Consider the following 20,916-nt stretch of genomic DNA (forward strand, 5'->3'; position numbering starts at 1 on the left):
GTGAACTATGCCTTTAAGGCAATCTGAGCTATTTGTTTCTCCCCTATCCGTCCTGCAGAGGGCGTCTTTAGGTGCCAGTCAATAGCATATGAATTGTTTACTCTCCCTCTCTCTGCGCCAGCTAGACCAACCTGCCAGCCTAAAAAATGAATAAACCCTCCCCTGAGCCTGTCAATCAACATCCTCAGCCACTCACAGAGCAGCATCAGGCACGGCTGGTCCACTCCTCTTGTGAGGCGGTTTAATTCGGTAATGGCCAATATGCGCCAGAGCCTCATTATGCAGCATTTGAAATGGTCCCTGGCCATGTTGAGGCTCGAAAAACAATTAGCAGAGAAACAGAAGGGAAATGAACTGTAAAGAATCAGGGCTTGATGACCGAGGCTTTATCTGCTCTCAGTGGAGGAGAAACAGAGAGAGAGAGAGAGAGAGAAGGGGGATTGGAAAAAAAAGGTTGAATATGCCACATGCTTCTCGGGTGTGTAAACGAGCCGGCTGGCCTGAGGGAGCCTGGGCGATGAACTCCGCTGAGGGGGATTGAGTTTGCAGACAGAGATTGCAGCAGACAGAGGGGTCACATGTGATCAGGTGAACGCGTACGGCCCCCCTCCAGGAGATCGGAGGAAGAGGGGGAGGTGGGCTGAATTGTGAGATGGAGGGGCGGCCAGGTAAGTGCTGGCTTTGCAGAAGGTTCTCTGCTTGCATTCAAGGGAAGATGGCTCTGTGACAAACCCCTCCGTACCATCTCTGCTGTACTGATTGATTACAAGAGCAGTCTGACCCAACCCTGGCAGAGGTGCAATTACTGATCCACCACTGCACCAAACAACACACACCGCACAGGCCCGCCTGCATCTGAAACAGAGACGGCAATCAAAATACGACACACAGCAGGGTGGAAACAAAGTCCCTTTGAGGCCAGTCGGTTCACTCGGCCGCATACAAATACAAATCTGAAAATCTCCAAAACTGTGGGAAGATTATGTTTCAGTAACTTAATAAATGAGCGTCGCATGCATTGATCCATATCTATTCACTTTTTTCCCTCCCCTTAGACCAGGGGTGTCCAACCCTGCTCCTGGGTTTAAGAGTTTAGGTCCAACCCCAATTAAACACACCAGAACCAACTAATCCAGGTCTTACTAGGTATACTAGAAACTTCCAGGTAGGGGTGTTGAGGCAGGCTAGACCTAAACTCTGCAGGACAGTGGCTCTCCAGGACTGAGTTTGGACACCCCTGTCTCTGGAGGAATATAGCATCTTTGCGGCAACCTTTGCTGCAAATGTTAAAAAGGACATATCATGAAAATCTGACCTTTTCCGTGTTTAAGTGCTATATTCGGGTCCCCGGTGCATCTACCAAACCAGAAAACGTGAAAAGTGACAACCCAGTAACTTTGTTTTGGTAAGCTGAAAGCATGTCAAAAAATAAGCCGATCAGATTTTGATCCCCTTCTGACACAGGAAGGGGATCTTATTATAATATTACCACCCCTTAATCTGAACGTTTCCACCCACGGCCCCGCCATTTGGTTTTTGCAAGCGACAACAGTGTGTAACCAGTTCTAACGCAATGGGGGGGTATATGTACATTGATATATTTTCAATAGTAACGTTACATTGGGTTTAATTAGTCTTTAATAAGATCTACTAATTTTGTTAGTGTCGAGAATTTTCACATGAATATATGCATAGACTATGTTTGAGTTCTTCAATGGTCTAGTGGTAGACCTTTTGCCAAGTGTGTCAGAGGTTACAGGTTCTAATCCGCACTTGTATAAAAAAATTACTTGTATAAATTTCATATTCGGAAATTTCATCAAATCCGAATATGTTCATCAGTGGTTGTATATCAAGCAGGGACACGTTTGTGTGCAATTTGTTTTGTGATTTCACCGGAACGAATAGAGAGTCTCCGCAACGGCGATAGATTGAAGAGCGCATCCGTGTGAACACTGTTTCCATGCAACTGATAGCAGTGGCAAAGAGCACTCAGCTTGATTTAAAAAACAACATTTTAGTGCTAGATCGTCTCTTATTTAATAACGAACTAAATTAATGCTCTGCTAGTTAAAGGGGTGGTTGAATATGATTTCACTTTTCTAACTTTAGTTAGTGAGTAATGTTGCTGTTTGAGGATAAACAACATCTGCAAAGTTACAACGCTCAAAGTTCAAAGCAAAGGAAGATATTTGCTTTTAAAGAAATCGTTTAAGGACTACAACTAAGGCTGGTAAGGACTACACAAACTTCCTCCTGGGTTAGTGACATCACTAACCCCAGAGCCCCGTCTACGGAGAGCCTGCCCACTCCCTATTAAGTCTTATTGTACCGAATTTTGGTTGTAGTTCCACCAGAGTTCCACTGGGGGCGATCGCCATGAGTGCAAAATGAATGGGAGTCTATGGGGCTAGACGGCTAAATGTGCCTCTTTCACCCGATTGCCGTTGAGAAATCTCACATTTGAGTGTAGATTTTGCAAGTTCAACATGGGTTATAGGTCGAAAGTTGAATGAACGAGTACTTATGTCCTTTCGATTTCTTACAGGTTGAGTTGTTGTTGCCCATAACACACTAGCATTCTGCTAATGAACGCTGATTGGTCAGTGAAGGACTGATTACGACCAGAGATACCGCTTGATGGCATCGTGGCATCCGAAGCGGGACCAGAAACAAACAAAACAAAAACTCGTCTAGCACGTGTATTTACCTGTGTCAGCTGTGTTGTCGATGCCTCCAGAGAAAACAAAGTGCAGAGCGCGAAAGCACCAGAGTGACTAAAGGATTGCCGTAAAGCTGTATCTCTGGTCGTACGATGTGTATGACGTCATTGACACTTTAAAAAAATTTTTAAGCAAATAAGTGACTCTAAAAAAATCTAACACCCAGCAATGTGTAATTTCTTTGCATCTCCTTTCGAATACAACATTCAAATTACTAGACAAAAAATTATATCCTGAGAAAAGTGGATTTTGGCTGGTATAGCGCCATAGACCATTCATTCTGCACTCGTCCTGTGAGCGCCCTCATATGGAATCAGAGTGGAACTGCAACCAGTTCAGAAGCCGGAAGTGTACTGAGAGTGAAACTTCCCGCCATATTAGACATTCTCTGCTAACCCTAACGTTTACATAAACCCCGCCCCCGGAAACACGCAGTCCATGTTGAGAAGAGGAAGAGTTGTTGTAGCAGAGCACATTTGTGAGTCTGCTCAAGCCGTCTCATCCGTCTTTTCACGTGCAATACAGTACGTAACACAACTGCAATAGTACACATCTTACAGCAGTTCCCACACGAGCGATTTTATAGATTATCATGACAGAATATGCTAATTGAAGATAGTTAACTCCACATCAGCAACATAATTTTATCAACTAACCATTGAGAAACGTCCTGTTGCATTCTACATGTTGTCACTTCTTCTTGAGTCTCTCCATTGTTGTCCGACTCTGAGCTGCTAACACACAAGCTCTTGAAGCTCCACCCTCTGTGCTGGGAGCAGCAGCTCATTTGCATTTAAAGGGACACACACGAAACAACACGTTTTTACTGACCTTTAAAAAAAGGACACTTTTAAAATGCTATAAAAAATTATCTGTGGGGTATTTTAAGCTAAAACTTCACACACACACTCTGGGGATAACAGAGACTTATTTTACATATTGTAAAAAGGGGCATTATACCACCCCTTTAACTGGAGATCTTTTATTTATTTGTATGAGATTTGTATGAAGCTTAAATTCATCCGTGCCTGATAATGGTTCAAAAAGTGTTGGGGGACATGGACTATATCGATCCTGAGAAAAAGTGGTGGGGACATGTTCTACCCGTCCCACCCATAAATTACGCCTATGGTCACAGCTGTCTTATAAAGACATCAGGGGAACTGTCAACTTGTGTAAAAGTTAAACATGACGGTACATGCAAGTCGATGAGATGAATCAATGTAACTCCACAACAACTACATAAATGTACCCACTAACAATTCAGAAACGTCCAGGTGCGCCTAAAAGTTGCAACCTCTTCCGTAAGGAAGGTTACAAAAGTTGTAACCTCTTCTCTCCATAAGGCTGCACTCCACTACTGGTTATTTCTGAGATTTTGGAGGACTGAGATTCGCTTGTTTTGTTATTGCCGCAGTATCCGAAGCTTGTGTATAGGATCGGCCCTGTTCTGAATGGGGGCGGGGAGAAGCAGTTAATTTGCATTTAAAGGGACACAGCCAAAAAGGGGCAAATTTGACAAGCTATAATAAATTATCTGGGGGGTATTTTGAACTGAAATTTCAGACACATTCTGAGGACACCATGTATTTATATTACATCTTGTGAAAAGGGGCATAATATGTCACCTTTAATAATCTTTTATGCCACAGACTTGTAACAGGATTTCAGTTCATCATATGTTCTGATAAATGGCACAAATACCAGTCGCACACGTACTAGCTGATAAAATAACGGAAGCATGATTTTTGGACTAATGTCTGCCTGTAGGCGACCTCACCTCGCACAGCAGGGCCGCAGCTGATGCGTCTGTGTGGTAAACTGGTGCAAATTGTACTCAAAACATCCAACATTTATTCCTGATGCAAAATTTCCATCTGCATCGTGCAGGGGGTAAACAGAGCGAGGGAGATGTGAAATGTTTTGCAGCTACAGTCTTATGTTTAAAAAGCAGAGCGCTTGCAGCCTCAGTGATTTGCAATAACATGCAAGCTTTTCGAGTGGCCAACTATTTCCATAAAATTTCATTTGCATTTTATTTTGGAGCAATCCCCTGTCAGCGTTCCAGACGTCTGATGAGAGCGCAGGCCGGCAGAGGCGCAGAGGTCTGCCAGCGGAGTCATACCTCTTTGTTTAAATGCTGTATTGCTGTGGGTTTTTTAATGAACTCTAATAGCAGTCCAGGAGGATTTTAATTAATCTACATGTGTGCACAAAAGGGCCCCACATTTAGCGCTTTCAGAAGTGCGGATGGATATTAAAATAAGACATCTGACAGAACTGCAGAAAAATTGAGGATTTAATTGCTCCAGAGATGGCAATTATTACGAGATTTAGAAAGCCATTTTCAATGGCAGACAGGAGTCATTTAGTCCCAGTCTTAAGTGCAGCGAAAAACCGAAGGTCACGTCAGTGTTGTCATTACGGCCTGAATAAAGATGCTAATGAAGGGCTTGACTTACTCTCCTCTGCTCTCCATAAAGGTTGCATTAGTGTCAGCCGGCATGAAGACATGGCCATTTTTACTCGTATTAACATGCGACGAGTTTCAGAACGAAAGCCAAATGCTAAACATTTTCCACCTTGCGTAGTGAAACCAACACCAGTATGTTCACTATCAACCCGACTGCCGATGCAAGGTACCATGAGCAAAATCGCATTAAAGGGATAGTTCACCCAAAAATGAAAATTCTCACTTCGTTCCAAACTCGTAAGACTTTCGTTCATCTTCGGAACATAAATGAAGATCTTTTTGATGAAATCTGAGAGATTTCTGTGCCTCAATTGACAGCTTCGCAACTACCACTTTGACGCTTCAAAAAGTTCTTAAAGAGATCATAAAACTAATCCATTATGAATTGAGCAGTTCAGTCCAAATTTTCTGAAGATATTCCATTGTTTTATATGATGAACAGATTTAATTTAGGCTTTTATTCACATTTAAACATTGATCAACGAACATAAACAGAAGCTCAACCGAACCTGCTTGACGAGAGAGAACAAACCTCTTGTGGAAGCTCAAACGTGCTGTGTAACACATGAGAATGAACCTCATTGGTTCTTGCTGAAGCTCAAACGTGCTGCATAACACAAGAATAAACCTCATTGGTTCTTGCGGAAGCTCAAATGTGCTGTGTAACACGAGAATGAACCTAATTGGTTCTTGCGGAAGCTCAAACATGCTGTGTAACACGAGAATGAACCTCATTGGTTCTCTTGAGCTTCCGTTTACCACAACTGATTTATGTGTGAATAAAAGCTTAAATTCAATCTGGTCATCATCGTGTCTCTTCAGAAAACTTGGACTAAACCGCTCAATCAAAGTGGTAGTTGCAAAGCTGTCAATGGAGGGCCAGAAATCTCTCAGATTTCATCAAAAAGATCTTCATTTGTGTTCAGATGATGAAGGAAAGTCTTACGGGTTTGGAACGACATGAGGGTAAATAATCACAGAATTTACATTTTTGGGTGAACTATCCCTTTAAAGTCGGCTGTTAAATAACAGCTGTAGCCATAATTGGGGTTTCAGCCACTGAAAAAAGGGTTTATTTAATGTTTTACTAGAAATTCATGTATATACAATTTTACATAGTACATATTACAAAGTACAATTTTACATCATACAGATAGAATTTAAATGTATATTTAGATACTGTATACTTTGGTCAAGATCTACCACTGTCACCTTCCTCCACAAAAACGTTTAACACTTAAGATTTCAGTGCATGATTGTCACTCAATACTGTAAAACTCACAAAAACTTCTACTCAACGATTGGAGATATATCCTCTATATTAGACACATACTTGCCAAAGTCTAATTCAGAAAATGGAGGGGAGCAAATTGACCATGGCTAAAGTAAATGCTCTTTAAATTTTCTAAACATTACAGAAATATGAAATTCAGCAGTACTTCTTAAACTATCTACTCTACTAACCTCTACTAAGAGAGGAAAAAAGGGCTATAGCAGTTATCAAGAAGAGGTGAGTGGGGCAGGGTTTTGCAAGCGGGGTTCTAGAAGCCCTGTGGGTTCATGAGTTAATGAAAAGATGATTAAGTAAATCGAATGTGACATTAAAATAAACAAATGGGGCTGTGTAATTAATCTAAATAAAACAGAAATAGGGATATATCTTATCAAGGGTTGGGATTACGATTCTGGAACCTACACTTAAGGTTAGGAATCGATTCCGCTTATTGCTTCCTGTGTGCAAATTTTAATGTTATTTTAAACCATTCAGCTGCAAAGAGACGTGAAAGAGAACTGAATTTGGTATATGTGCGCTGCTGCTTTGTTACAAACATAGAATGCCGCCTCTCATAGAACGCGCGAATACTGAAAGTTCTCTTTCGCTTCTTACGTTTGAATGGACAAATTCACACAAAATTAAGTCAAAATATCCTTGTGAACACAGTCTGCTTTGTCTTAAGTGAAGAAAAAAAAAACGCATGTGTATCAGTATTGGATCAGTGCATTCGGTCTTAAAGTGACAGCAGCCTAATAAACCTGCTGCCGTCTGTCATGTTGATCAAACAACAAAAGAAAAAGAAAATCACTCACTGATCTTGACTGAATAACTTTTGTAACTTTAATAAGGATGAATCTATATTTTATTTATAAAAAGAAAACTATGCAGTGTTTCATTTCGATTTCTGTACCTGAAATCTGTTCAGTTGTGTTTATTTGTGCTATTGCTAATTGCTAAAAAAGTTTGAGAAAGTTTGGTTTAGATGAAGTAGGCTATCTGTGATGAACTGTACATCAATAAATCACAGTCTCGTGCTATGAGCACTGCCATTGATAAGCTATGCTATTTGCTTCTTCTTTTCGAACGTGGAAGAGTGATAAAGGCACGATAGGCTATATAAATTCTCTAATGTGGATAAAGGCATATTTTGTACGCGTCACAATACATACAAGATATGTCCTTATTAGGAAAAAATATGTAGTTTTAACGAGAAATATATGTTGTTTTAAAGACATAACATCTCGTTATTACAAGAAAATATATAGTTAAAATGACATAACATCTCGTTATTACGAGAAAAGATGTTGTTTTAATGACATATCTCGCTATTATGGGGAAAAATTTCGTTAAAACGACATATCTCATAATTTAGTGGAAAAAATAATATGTATGTGACAGCAATGCGCCACCGTACAAAATAAAGTAAATCACCTTTAGAAAGTAACATGGCGCATCAAAAAAATATTATATTGATTACATCATTAAGCCACCACCAGGTGGTGACAAGTGACTGTTAAAAAATGTATTTGTCACTGAATCATTCATTCAAGAGATTCATTCAAAAAACGCTGATTCATCCAGTAATGAAACAAGTGAAGTATTTATGAATGAGTCATTGAATCATTCATTCATTCACATTTTGTCAAATCCGACAATTAGAGAATATCTTAAAAAGTTGGTTTATAACATTATAGTTTCAACTTGTAATAGTAATAATTGTACTACTTATTCTCATTGGATGTGTTATCAATCATTTATAATAAATATTGTAAAAGTTTACAATCTCTAGATGTTTAATCAAGTCATGTTCAGCCTTTGTCCCAATTCTTAAATCTAAGTGTAAGAGCCAATGTTTTGCCACCGATAAACATTATCACTTGGCACACAGGCCTTTAAAACGGATTTGTAAATCCTAACCTCATAAACATTGACTTACAATATACCACATTTTGAGTTGATACTTAACATCAGAAGCTTTAGAGTTTTCTATAAAATCATTTTTGCTATTTTAGCTCTGTCACCATTCATTGTCAGATATCCTGTTGCAACTTGATGAAAGAAAGATCAAAGATAAAGTTAAAAAGCAGTCAGTAACATTGACTAAACGTCAGTAGAAAATCATGAGAATCTCACTAAACCGTTAGCACACAGGGCCAGAGCAGGTAACAGTGAAATACTGTGAAAGCTTCCCTTTCTTGTACTTTAGATTCTCCTGCTAATTGTAAAAAACTGACATGTGATTCTCACATGGCTAGTACAGCTTATTAACCACATGGTTGTGAGATGCATTACAGCATTGCACTCTGAAACTCAGACCTAACTAACCGTATAATAACTGGGAAATTGGATTATCTGGACATGCCATTAATTCCTGTGTGTTCACTGCTTCGTGGATCACAATACTCTTTTACAAAAATGAGAGCTGAATGGCAAATAAATGCAGCTGTCCATGGCACAACCCTTAAGGCATGCATATATCATTAAAACACTTCAAAATAGTTTTAAAAGGAATCCTATATACCACTGAAATGATTGCCAACTATTCTGCTGTGCTTCAACACTTTTCCGTAACACACAGCATTTATATTTATCTAGTGGAAATCATTTTTTTATGGCAGCATTCCAAGAACACTTTCCTGATCCTAACAACCAGTATCCACACACACACACACACACACACACATATGTTCAAAACAGCATACTACTCTCATTATTTTTTAAGTATGCATACTGTGCACAGTAAGTGAACTTTCTGCACAGAATTGACTTAACTGCATTAGTCAAACTAACTGACAGGCGACTTGAATATTTGTGTGCATACTTGCCTGCATACTCTGTAAAGAACGGTTGACGCCTTCTGGGAAAAAAAGTCAAATTTGTGTCAAATTTCAGAAATGTGCATTAGGCCTTGAAGTGTAAATGTAGCCTAATAGACCTGATTCTGTCTGTAATGATGTTAATATTAATCAAGCCACTATATTAACAATAAACTTCTTTGTTTCTGATTGTTAACTTCAACATTTACATTAATAACTTACAGCAAAGTCGAAAAAGTTCAAATGTAGTTGAAAAGGTTACATTGGCCATTGCTTGTTACTTTAATTTGTTAATATATAGGCTACATTGTGTTTTTATTATTATTATTATTTAGTTAATTAATGAGGGTGTCCAATATTAGTTTTTGCAAAAAATTTACTGTTATCAATATCAGCAAGGGAATTTTGGCAACATGCTACAATTTATCAACAACTTAAACAACGATCACTATAAAAAGTGGATTAAAAATGCTCATTAAAAATGTAAGAAATGTATGTCGCTTGCTGAATAAAACATGCAATGTAATTAACTAAATAACATTGCAGCACAAATATTTCGATATATTTGTGTTGCACACTGTGCCACATACTCATTTTTTAAAAAGTATGCCAAATATAGTGTATACTGCACAGTATGCACTACTCTGGTATTTCGACACAGCCATACACACACAATAACAGCAAGAATGTTGCATATAGGTTACTGACCACATAAAAACTGTTGTGTCTTGTTTGAACTGTAAGTTAATTTTCATGAAAGACTGGTATAAGAAGGCAAGATAACCGAAATATATTTCAACAAGTGACTTAAGAAGAAACTTTGACCTGAAACACCCAACTACTGACTGAACTTTCATAGCTCCAGAAAAGCAACAATGTAAACACATGACTATTGTTATAACGGGAAGTATGGATATTAATCAAGAAGGATACATAAAAAGTTGAGGATTTTCACACGAAAATGCGGCGATTTAAAACTAAGAATTGATTGAAGGCATCTTTCACCACAGCATTCATGTTTCATACCTCAGATCATCCTAACGCACATCAGACAAGCAATGATAGTAACATTACGGGTCCGTTTAATTGATGTTATGATAGAGAGGGTTTATACCTCGATATCAGGCAGCTCCTTGCTCAGCATTCGTGCCATATTTCCTTCAAATTCAAAACGAAGGAAGATGAAATAAAGCCAGAGCAATAAAAGTGTTCGTATTCCGACGATATAGTCCGCTTTCCAGCCGCACAGGTTTACTTCCCGAGTTTATGCGTCGTCTTTCTTGGCAAACTACAGGATATCCTTCCTTTTGCGTATATAGTGAGAATGGCTGAAAATCGTCCACTGCGACATCGAATTGACAGTTAAAGCAACCGCATGTCTAGAGCTCACGAGGGGCTGTCAAGGGTCTTTCACAGACAGATAAAGTTTGTTGACGCTAACTTTTTGCACAACGCACGGCGCGTGGCGTGAAGACGCATGCTTGCTAGCAGGTCTCGGTCAAGACGAATGTAAACACACGGCACGGGTAACTTTGATTCCGATATTCTGATACATTTTGTCTTTTAAATAGATTATAGATCATTTTTTATACTCACTGTTGTTGAAATTGTCTAAATAGATAGATAGATAGATAGATAGATAGATAGATAGATAGATAGATAGATAGATAGATAGATAGATAGATAGATAGATAGATAGATAGACAGACAGACAGACAGACAGATAGATAGATAGATAGATAGATAGATAGATAGATGTTTTCCTACGGTTAGCATAAGTAACCTTTAATATTAAAATAAGTTCAGAAAATTACAAGCATCTGCTTTCACACTAATTATGCATGTATGTAAAATACAATAGGCTACAATACATGTGTTTAGTCTGCTTACACAATTGTATTTTTACCCCTCGGACTGACCTGTAAAATGCAGATGATCCCTAAAGGCTGGGTTTGTTATATCTAGTACAACACACACATCTTGTATTGATCATCTTGTGACAGAAGCTTCATAGTGTTTCAATGGTGATGCAGTTCTTTGTAATGAAAGCAGAGGATGTTAACCTTCATTTGCACAGTGACTCGATGTTTGCAGAGAGAGAAATCATCGAATATTGTGTCTTTTTTTTTTTTTTAGCTGTGTGCCCTTCAAAGCATTTGATCATTTTGATATGTAGCTCATTACTGTGACCTTTTAAAGGATTTTTTATATTTTCCAAAACAGTAACACTAATGACTAACCTAGTACTGTAAGTATCGGCTGCTTTAAGGTGAAGTAACATCACCGATTTGAGATGCTGTTTAAAATCATGCTAACAATGAATGTCTTTATAGAGGTTGTTTATATTGATCATCTCAGTCATCTTTTGTTCTCTGGGCTTTTATCTTGACAATACTGTATGTGTGTTTATTGGCAAATAATTATAATTTGTAACTATGGCTCTGAAAAGCAGCGTAGTTATTGGGGTCGATACTGCAGCAGTGAGACAGTTAACTGCAAGTCCAGAGTGACTTGGCATTTTAAACAGGACTGCCATGTTTGTGGTTGTGTTATTTTTGTATTATTTTTTTGTATTTTCGGCCATGATTAAAGATCAGGTCAGAAATTAATTCATCACCTCACCTTTTGAAAGTCAGTGGGGTCCAATGTTGTTTTGGACCCCATTGACTTTTATTGGAGCCACACAAAAAAACTTTCACTTTAATTTTTTTTTATAAGAAAGAAAGTCATACAGGTTTGAAATGACATGAGGGTGAATAAATGATGACAGCATTTCCATTTTTGGGTGAACTGTCCCTTGAGCGAGAAGAAGCCACAAAATGAAATCCTATAGAATCGATTTGTACTATTACTCAATTACATTTCCAGGACAATAAACATATTTCTTTACTCCTTACAATTGCATTTAGCCTTTCAAAGTAAATATTTTCTCTTTTTGTAAATCTTGCTGTAGCTGACAAGCCTAATACACTCCAGACAATTGTATTTAACTTTTACGGCCAATGAAATTCATTTTAGTCTAAAATGTAATTGATCACAGCAATAGTCATTTTGTGAAGAATGTCTCATCACTCATCGCAACATAGTTTTTGACCTAAAGATATTAGTGGGTGGTATAACTAAAACATCACAATATGAATAATCATACTCACTATTTTAGATGGAAATTCAAATATGATTTACATTTTAAACTTGTTTAAACCCATAATGCCTGTCACTCTCACAGGCATCGGCAGTAGAGAGCAGATCTCAGTATTACACTGATGATTATTCACTGCTCGGGCCATTTCTGGTCATGGGGTGAAAGACTGCTTGGTAATATAATGTTATGATAATCTAGATGGTTCATAATGGGCCTCAGCAACATTTACTGTGAGTGTGCATATGGATATGTCTCCGTCCACAGACAGATATAGGGAATCGCTGTGGTGCTGGATAAATGCTGTCATTTATTCTGTAAATGAAAGAGCATTCACAATCAGCTGAGTAATGCATGATCCTTTATTGTCTCAACAACATTATTCTGAACGCAGTGTGTGGGAGACTACATTGTCAGGTTTTGGCTTGGGAGTGTGTTTAAAAAGATTAGCTTCAAATGGGATTTGCTTCATGTATGACCATGTCAAATCCAATTCCCCAATGACCGTTTCACACGTCAAGAATAATCCTTGATTTAATGCCCTTGTTCTCGCTTTAAGATTTCTTAGTCATATTGCCATCTGTTACACACACACACACACACACCCTTAAAACATTTAACTTCGCTTGGAAAGGAGAATGCTTTCTAATCATTTTGGATTAAAATTATACATGCATGATTACAATACATGCATGATCCTGATAACAATGATTGTTAATCACAATTATTATTGTTAGGATTATTAAACCATTGTGCTTAACATTTAGATTGAATATTTCATATTACTTTCATTTTCATATTACTCAGAGGAACATTTTATTGCTGTATCAAAGTTGTTTCAACTTTAACTCAAATATTTCTCCCACAAAAAAGGGATTTCACAATGAGAACTGTTCCGAAACTACATTTCCCATCTGCAAAGTGTGTTTCACATGTGTGTTTTTTCCTGTAAGGGTTTAATTGCTACGCTTTATATGAGAAACATTAAAGTAATAAAGAGATATTAAAGTAATCTCGTTTGTGATTCTTTTGTATATTCATTATGGCATACTTGATCTAGAAGATGCGTTTACCATACATGGCATCAAACATCACGCATTTAATTTGCATGGCAAATTGTCAGCTTTAAAACTAACAAGACTGAAAATTTCATCCCATCAATAATGCATGATATTTACAGGCTGGTGTTGGGCAGAGAAGAGCCCAGGGACGTGGTTTTCCCCTCGACTTCATTTGGCTGTGTGACAGGATCCATAACCCTCTCTGAATCCTATCAAATGATGTGGTATGAAGTGTCATCTTCTCTCTGAGCGCTTCTGAGGAGTTTCATCTCTGCAGGGAACTGTCATCAGGTTCCTCTTCCTTTCTCTCTCTCCCATTCCCATCAATTGGATGGGCTATCAGACACGTCCAATCAGGAAACAGTTCCACTGGTCAGGCTGAAGGTGATCAGCAGGTGAAGTTGCTCATGTGTGTGTGTTCTTGCTGCTTTCTCTGCGTGGTTTTGTATTATCTCAAAAGACAGGAATGCAACCTTGGAAAAAAAAAGTACTTAATAATAGTTGTAAAAGACTTACATGAATTCATAAATTCAACTTCTAGGGTGTACGTGGGAGTTAAATATTTTTCATGTACAATATTCATCACCATCAGTTCAAACAGTTCTCAAGCAATACATTCGACCAAAACATTCTTGTTTTTCTTACATATATCATGTTTATTCATTTCCAACATTTATATTCAAGTACGTTCAAAAATATGAAACATTTTTCTGCTTGTTGTGAAAGATTAATCCCCAGTTGCTGGTGTATTTTGCATGAATTTGTCGTGCCCTCAGGACAAATCTATCCCATACAAATTTACATCCTCGTAGGGTAATAAATCTCTCCACACAGCAACAATCTCGCAAAATCATTAATGTTTTTGTCCTCTCTTATCAATTCCATTTTCTGGAGTAACTGAGCAGTAATCTAATTGGTCCAGTGACCCTTTGCATAATTAAACGTTATCAAAGTGATCTGTCGGCAACTGGCAGAGAACAGATGTTGCTTTTCAGTGGAGTAATCAGTCATCGACCCCTGGCCTGAGCCAATCACAATTACCTTGATTTGTGCTGTCCAAAGTGTGAGACCCCATGTCCTAAGTCACTCAGAAACCATGAATGGATCAATAACCCCCTCAGTAGCTCCGCCCATCTCATTCTCACTCTGTGACTTAGGGTTTAACACATTACATACGCCATTTCATTTTACAACAGTCAGAAATGACGCACTTTACCACGAAATGAATGAAAAATGAAACCCTGGTGTGATTGCTCAGTTAGTGCGGTTCATTTGAATAAGTGCGAACCTTGGTGCACACCAAACAAGCCGACTGAGGCCACTAAAAAAATGGGTCTTGGTCCGCTTCCAAATGAGCTCTAGTGCGGTTCGAATGAAATATGAACGCGACACAGACCAAAGACATGTAAACAAACCAAAAATGGGAAATTATGTCACAAGATGTCACAAAGGATAGGTATAGGTGTGGTCACATTTATCATTGCTCAGTGAAAATTTGCAGACAAAGTCCAATCATTTCAATAGGAATCTGCGTAATTGGGAGCTTCGCATGAGCGCAAAATTGTTCTCGTGCAGATTTGGCTTGTGTCAAATTGGTCGCATGAATTTATAGTGTTGTTTGCTTGGTTTGAAAGTGACTTCTGTGTGAGAGGTGCATCGTTACACTATTGACAACAAACAATGGACCTTTTCGCCTGAGAAATTTCTGGAAATGTAACCGCAAGTAAGATATCCTTTATGGAAGCTTGTTTCCGCCACTGAATTTTTTTTAAAAAAGCACCCTTTCCTCGCAATTCTTCAGAATGGCATGATATAAAGTCGCAATTGTGTGTTATAAAGTCAGAATTGCGAGATATAAACACGCAATTGAAAAAAAGCATTTTACTATTTGTAAGAATAGTGCCATTGCACCTAATTTCACCCCAGACTTCACAGCGGACTACTATATTTCTTTTACAGGTGTAAAATTGTAATTAAAATACTTGTTTTACTTTGAATTTGTAACAGTGACAAAGGAGAATACAGTAAATTGTAATGTATTTTCTCACTTGTGTGTTTTGTCAAATTTGAGGTTTAGGAAGAGTGCTGGGTCATCTTGCATGCAAAGAGGAATTAAACATAATTGGAGTGCTGTGTACCTGTTACTACCTGTTTAAAATCCTCCGAGTGAAAGCTGAATCGTCAAATCATTTCTGTGTGCCTATAAAATCCTGATGTGATCCCGTAAATTCAATGGCTTTCTTTTGTACACTTTCCACAGCTGCACTCACCATTCAAAGAATCAATAAAAGACCTTGAAGAAATTATGCCAGCTGATATGATGTAATCTTTTATTGTTGGCTAGATAATGCCAGGGCTGTACATGACTGAATCACTCTGTACTCTTTTATTCTCTCTCTTTCTATCTCTCGCTCTTTATCTCTCTCTCTCTCTCTCTCTCTCTCTGTGCTATGGATGCCCTAGCATCTCTCAAACAACCAGAAGACACACTCTTCCTTCTCTTTCGCTTCAGTTTCATCAGCAGTGCCTGGATAAAAGGGCCTCAGAGGCAGAATAATTAGATCAAACAATAGATTTAGGATTCAATACAAAATAAGAACATCTTCTATGTTTTTGGAAAGGTTTGCCCTCATTCAGCGGCTACTTTGAGCTTCTCCCGTCCAAAAATACCGGTTAGTGCTGGCTTGGCTCACAACGGTCCATTGCATGGTTTTAGGGAAAGTAATGACAGCTGGAAGCTTTAAAGTCTTTAGGAGGAAGGCATGAGCTCTTGCCGGGCTGTTTGAGAATCTGAAGATAGCCAAATAATGGTTTGAAATCAACGGCATGAACAATTCTGAAAAACAAGGCAGAGTTAAGGTTAGCTCAAAGCATCAAAAGTTACTAAATGTAAAATGATTTTGGGCAAACAAATAAAAACAACAAAATAAATCATACAGTATTAAAAAAAAAAAAGATTAGATGTGAGTTAGAGCCTAAACATATACAATTTAAAAACTGACCTTACATGTGATTAAAATTTGCACATTAGCGTATTAGATTTGGCACATCCAGATTCTTTCAAAAGATTTAATCCACAAACAATTTACCCCTGGTTCCACAGACAGGGCTTTGAACTTGACGCACAACGTCATTGACGAACGCGGTTGCCCAGCCCTGTTTGTTTTTTGCCGTCATTACGTTGTGCGTCAAGTTCAAGGGAACCTTATTCTTTGGGCGTAAATCGATGCGTACGGCCATCTGCCGGAAGCTAGTTATTTTAGTCGATAAAGTTTTAAATATGGATATTTTTCTTACACGAACGCATCGCTTCACTTCATAAGGCCTTTATTAACCCCAGGAGACGCGTAGAGCACTTTAGTTGGACTTCCAAAGACATACACCCATTCACTCCCATTATAAAGCTTGGAAGAGCCAGGATTTTTTTTTATATATAACTCTGATTGTATTCGTCTGAAAGAAAAATGTCATATACACCTATAGGATGGCTTCAGGGTGAGTAAATCATGGGCTAATTTTCATTTTTGAGTGAACTATCCCTTTAATGTAAAGGAATGCAAGGCGACAATTTGATCATAATTGATTTATACTAATAAACATCTAAAATCTAAATAAGTGGTATTTGCACTATAATTAACATTATGATATATTTTATTCACAGACATGGACAGCCAGCCCACGTGTATTTCTACTCAATTTTCTTTGCACATATGACTTGGACAGAGTACATGCATTAGCAATACTAGATAAACATCTCAGCACTCTCTAATGTCTCGCGTGAATTCGTGTGAGAAAACGTTTTTTTTTGTTGTTGGTCAGGGTTGACGCTTGGCTAAAGATAGTTTGTGCACCAGACAAGAAGATGACAGATGACAAGAAAACTTGTTGTGTAGTAAGTCGCACCATGGCAATTCCTGTAGTCTCATTGACCTGTAGTGTGAGCTAAGTTTGCTCTTAAACGGGCGTTAATCGAAAAAATCGTTAGCATCGGACGTCATAGACCTTATTCACGGCAATGGTCACTGATTTTTAAAGGAGTCATAATGTTGTGTTACCTTGGATACCCAAATGCTCTATTATAGTATTTTAGGCACTTCTAAAAAAGAAAAGTGGAAAAAAAAATCAACACAGAGCCCCTCAGACCCTTATTTCTAAAGGCATAATTGTCTCGCGAGATCTGATGCGATGTTTTGGCTGTCGTGGACGGTCATTATAATAATGCAAATGAGGGGCGCGTTGATTGGTTGCAGGAATGTATTTTACTACTTCCAAGCGGTACAAAAACATAGACAAAATACTGCAATAGCTCAATAAATGTGACAGTACTTATTGTTAGTGAAATTGTAATCACAACCAAAGAAAAAAGAAAAAATACACCATTGCCATATACATTCTTACAGAAGCCCCACTAACTGAAAGCTATTTTCAAACTGCATGTTTTGCATGAGTTTGGCTAATAATGTTTAGTGGTAGGCTACTGGTATATTGTTTTCATACTTGCATTTAAACAGTTTTAGCCACTGAGCATGGACTCCTGTACCGTCACTACTGTAGCTGCTAGTGTAAAACAAAGTCGAAAGATGTGGCTAGCATTCGTAGAGTCCATTCCCCGTGTTTACCTCGAAGGTAAAGTTACATACAATAGCCGCATTAGCTGTTAGCTGCTATTTGTTAACCACAGTAGAGCAATAAAAACACAGTCTTACCTTTTCAATTTCTGGCAAGTCCCTGATGGTTGGGATGGCACCTTTTCCCAAACGGAGCTTCGAGGCCAAGTTCGCCTGATACTGCCCCAAATTTGTAAAAGATTCCGGTGTAAAATGTTTAGCACACACACCTAACGATACGCCACTTGAAAGAGTTGTTGGGACAGCGTCATTAAAAATGAATTTCATCCACTGTTCCCTGATAGTTTCGTCCGTTTTTGGTAGATAAAACACATTTGCATGTTGTTTGTGGCAGTCACCCACAGAGCATCTCAGGTGTGCACTCGATTTCTCCATCTTTCTCGAGTCAACTAAACTGAATCTGAGGGGGAGAGGGGGAGAGGGGCGGGCTTCCCGCGGCATAGGTTTGCGGTGTCCATATTTGGTATATCCTCCCCCGTCTTGACGTCAAGAAGGGGAAGAAATCAAAATCTCGTTTTTTCGTGCGCGTGCACGTGGCCTATTTTACAAAACCCTGAGGTAAACAAACGCTTCACTTTTAAATATCGGCTTCCCGGCCAGTGTATAATCATTATGCAATCATAACATACATTGATTCTCGTGGAAAAGTGAAATTTCTACATTATGACTCCTTTAACGGAAATGAAAGTGATGCTGTGAGATAGACGTATCGTCAATGGGTTACTGTTATTTTATGTTTTTTTTTTCTTTTGTTTTTTTTGGATTGTTCTGCCGACGAAACACGGCAAAAATATATTTCCAAGAAATTTCAGAAGACAAATAACTCCAGACAATATAAGCTGTTTATAAATTATTTATAAACCAGGGAGTTTTATTCATCTTTTTACAGCGGATGCCATTGAAAACATGGTAAAAACGCTGCTCTGAATAAGGTCTATTGCTTCTCTGAACGAGGAACGTTTTTATGTTTAAAGATTTGTAGTGAAGTTATTATGAATGTATTTAGGTGAAGACTAATGTACTTCAGTATGTAACCAAGTAAAACTAGGTATTTTCACAAGTATTCGCATGTGCTTTTGCATTGGCTATTTGCATGGCTTTGTTTCTGGTTAGCAGATTACATGTATGAACAACAACCACTGAAACTTTTTATTTTTTAATATCTATAATGGATGTCAATCAGGATTGTAATTGTGGGTGTAAATGTGTTCTTTTAGGAATCAGGTTGTGCCATTGTGGAAATTCCCCAAGGATCACAGAGTGTGGCATCTAACCAACAATCATCATACTGTAGTGAGTAAAACCTGTCTTGGGCCTGTTCTACATTCCTGACACTTTCATACTTCACACATTGACTTCATTCATTTTATGAACCTCTGTAGTTCGCATACCATACAGAAACATTGTATGCAAACAAACACAAAAATAGTATTTCCTATTTGAAATTCTCCTAAAATGTAACAGATCCATATGGAAATGTTATTTGATTTCAAAACCCATCAGCACAAACATCAAATTACCACACAATTAACATTTACAAACCGATACAACACAATTTTAACACTCTCAAACAAATATTAATTCATGCACACACACACAGAGAGAGAGAGAGAGAGAGAGATATGCTTGCTGAAATGTTCCCTTGCCAAATCAAACACCACTCCAGAGAAGAGCAGCAGTCAGATTACCAGATAGTTCAGTGTCCCAGCATCATGATGAAACTTCACGGAAATAACCTGCAACATCTGCACCGTGGCCACTATGCGGAGCAAATGCATCTTTGCCTCGCACTCATCGCTGCACTCTCTTGCCCCAGTGCATTCTGGGGGTTTGGGTGACAAAAGGCACAAACAAGAATTTCAGTCTAGCTTTGTCCTTTTATAAAGATGTCACAGCCCATTCTCTAAAACCTAGTGAGCTGCATACCTAGACAGCATTTTGAGTTTCTATTAAGACTTAATTTTGGTGTAAAAAGGCACAAAATCATAATGTTAAATCTGCAGATGCTTAGCAACAAAACATTTTATGATAAACAATGCTACACTCTTATAAATAAAGGTTCTTTGTTGGCATCGATGGTGAAACTTTAACATCCATAGAAACTTTCTATTGTACAAAAGGTTCTTTATTGTGAAAAAAGGTTCTTTAAAATGTTCTGTTCACTGAAAGGTTATTTGGAGAACCAATAATTGTTGTTCTATGTCATCACTCTGAAAACCCCCTTTTGGAACCCTTATGTTAAGCTAAAAGTGTATGATTTACTAAACAGTTAATGCATTATAGTTTACTTCAAAATGAAAATTCGGTACTATACGGTTATCCGGACCACACGATGGCCTACCTCTAACACCGCCCCTAAACCTACCCGTCACGGGGGTTAAGACCAATCATACGATGGCCTACCCCTAACCCCGCCCCTAAACCTACCCGTGGGGTTAAGACCAATCAGGGATGACTATACGGACTATACGGGACTAAAAGACACACGTGTGGTCCGGATAACCGTATAGTTCCGAAAATTCTGTCATCATTTATAAGATATTTTGAAGAATGTCGGTAACCAAACAGTTGATGGACCCCAGTGACTTCCATAGTATTTATTTTCCTACTATGGAAGTCAATGGAGTACATAAACTGTCTGGTTACCGACATTCTTCAAAATATCTTCTTTTGTGTTCGGCTGAAGAAAGAAATTCATACAGGTTTGAAACAACTCGAGGGTGAGTAAATGACGACAGAATTTTCATTTTGAAGTGAACTATTCCTTTAATTTTTATTTTTCTACACTAGTTTGCAAGTT

At 38.2% G+C, this 20,916-nt stretch overlaps 1 protein-coding gene and 1 long non-coding RNA gene across 5 annotated transcripts in view; one reads left to right on the top strand and one right to left on the bottom strand.

The window, feature by feature from the left end:
* dpyda (dihydropyrimidine dehydrogenase a) overlaps nt 1–10,759 on the bottom strand; it is a 189,139-nt gene extending 178,380 nt beyond the window's left edge. For 3 of the 4 annotated variants that reach the window (XR_014626124.1, XR_014626125.1, XM_084398600.1), the window contains exon 1: nt 10,403–10,759. Coding sequence is in view for 2 of the 4 variants with exons in the window: in XM_084398600.1 (XP_084254726.1) it covers nt 10,403–10,441 (39 nt within the window). In the remaining 2 variants the exon portion in view is untranslated. Of the gene's footprint in view, nt 1–9,297; nt 9,330–10,402 lie in introns of all 4 variants that reach the window. The other variant, XM_084398601.1, reaches the window with a different exon arrangement.
* Nucleotides 10,689–15,745, top strand: LOC311283861. The gene is made up of 3 exons (XR_014626128.1): nt 10,689–10,814; nt 13,608–13,883; nt 15,560–15,745. It is a non-coding gene; the product is annotated as an uncharacterized lncRNA (long non-coding RNA).
* The last annotated feature ends 5,171 nt before the right edge of the window (nt 15,746–20,916 follow it).

This window comes from Rutilus rutilus (genome assembly GCF_951802725.1).
Source record: "Rutilus rutilus genome assembly, chromosome: 24".
Classification (NCBI taxonomy): domain Eukaryota; kingdom Metazoa; phylum Chordata; class Actinopteri; order Cypriniformes; family Leuciscidae; genus Rutilus; species Rutilus rutilus.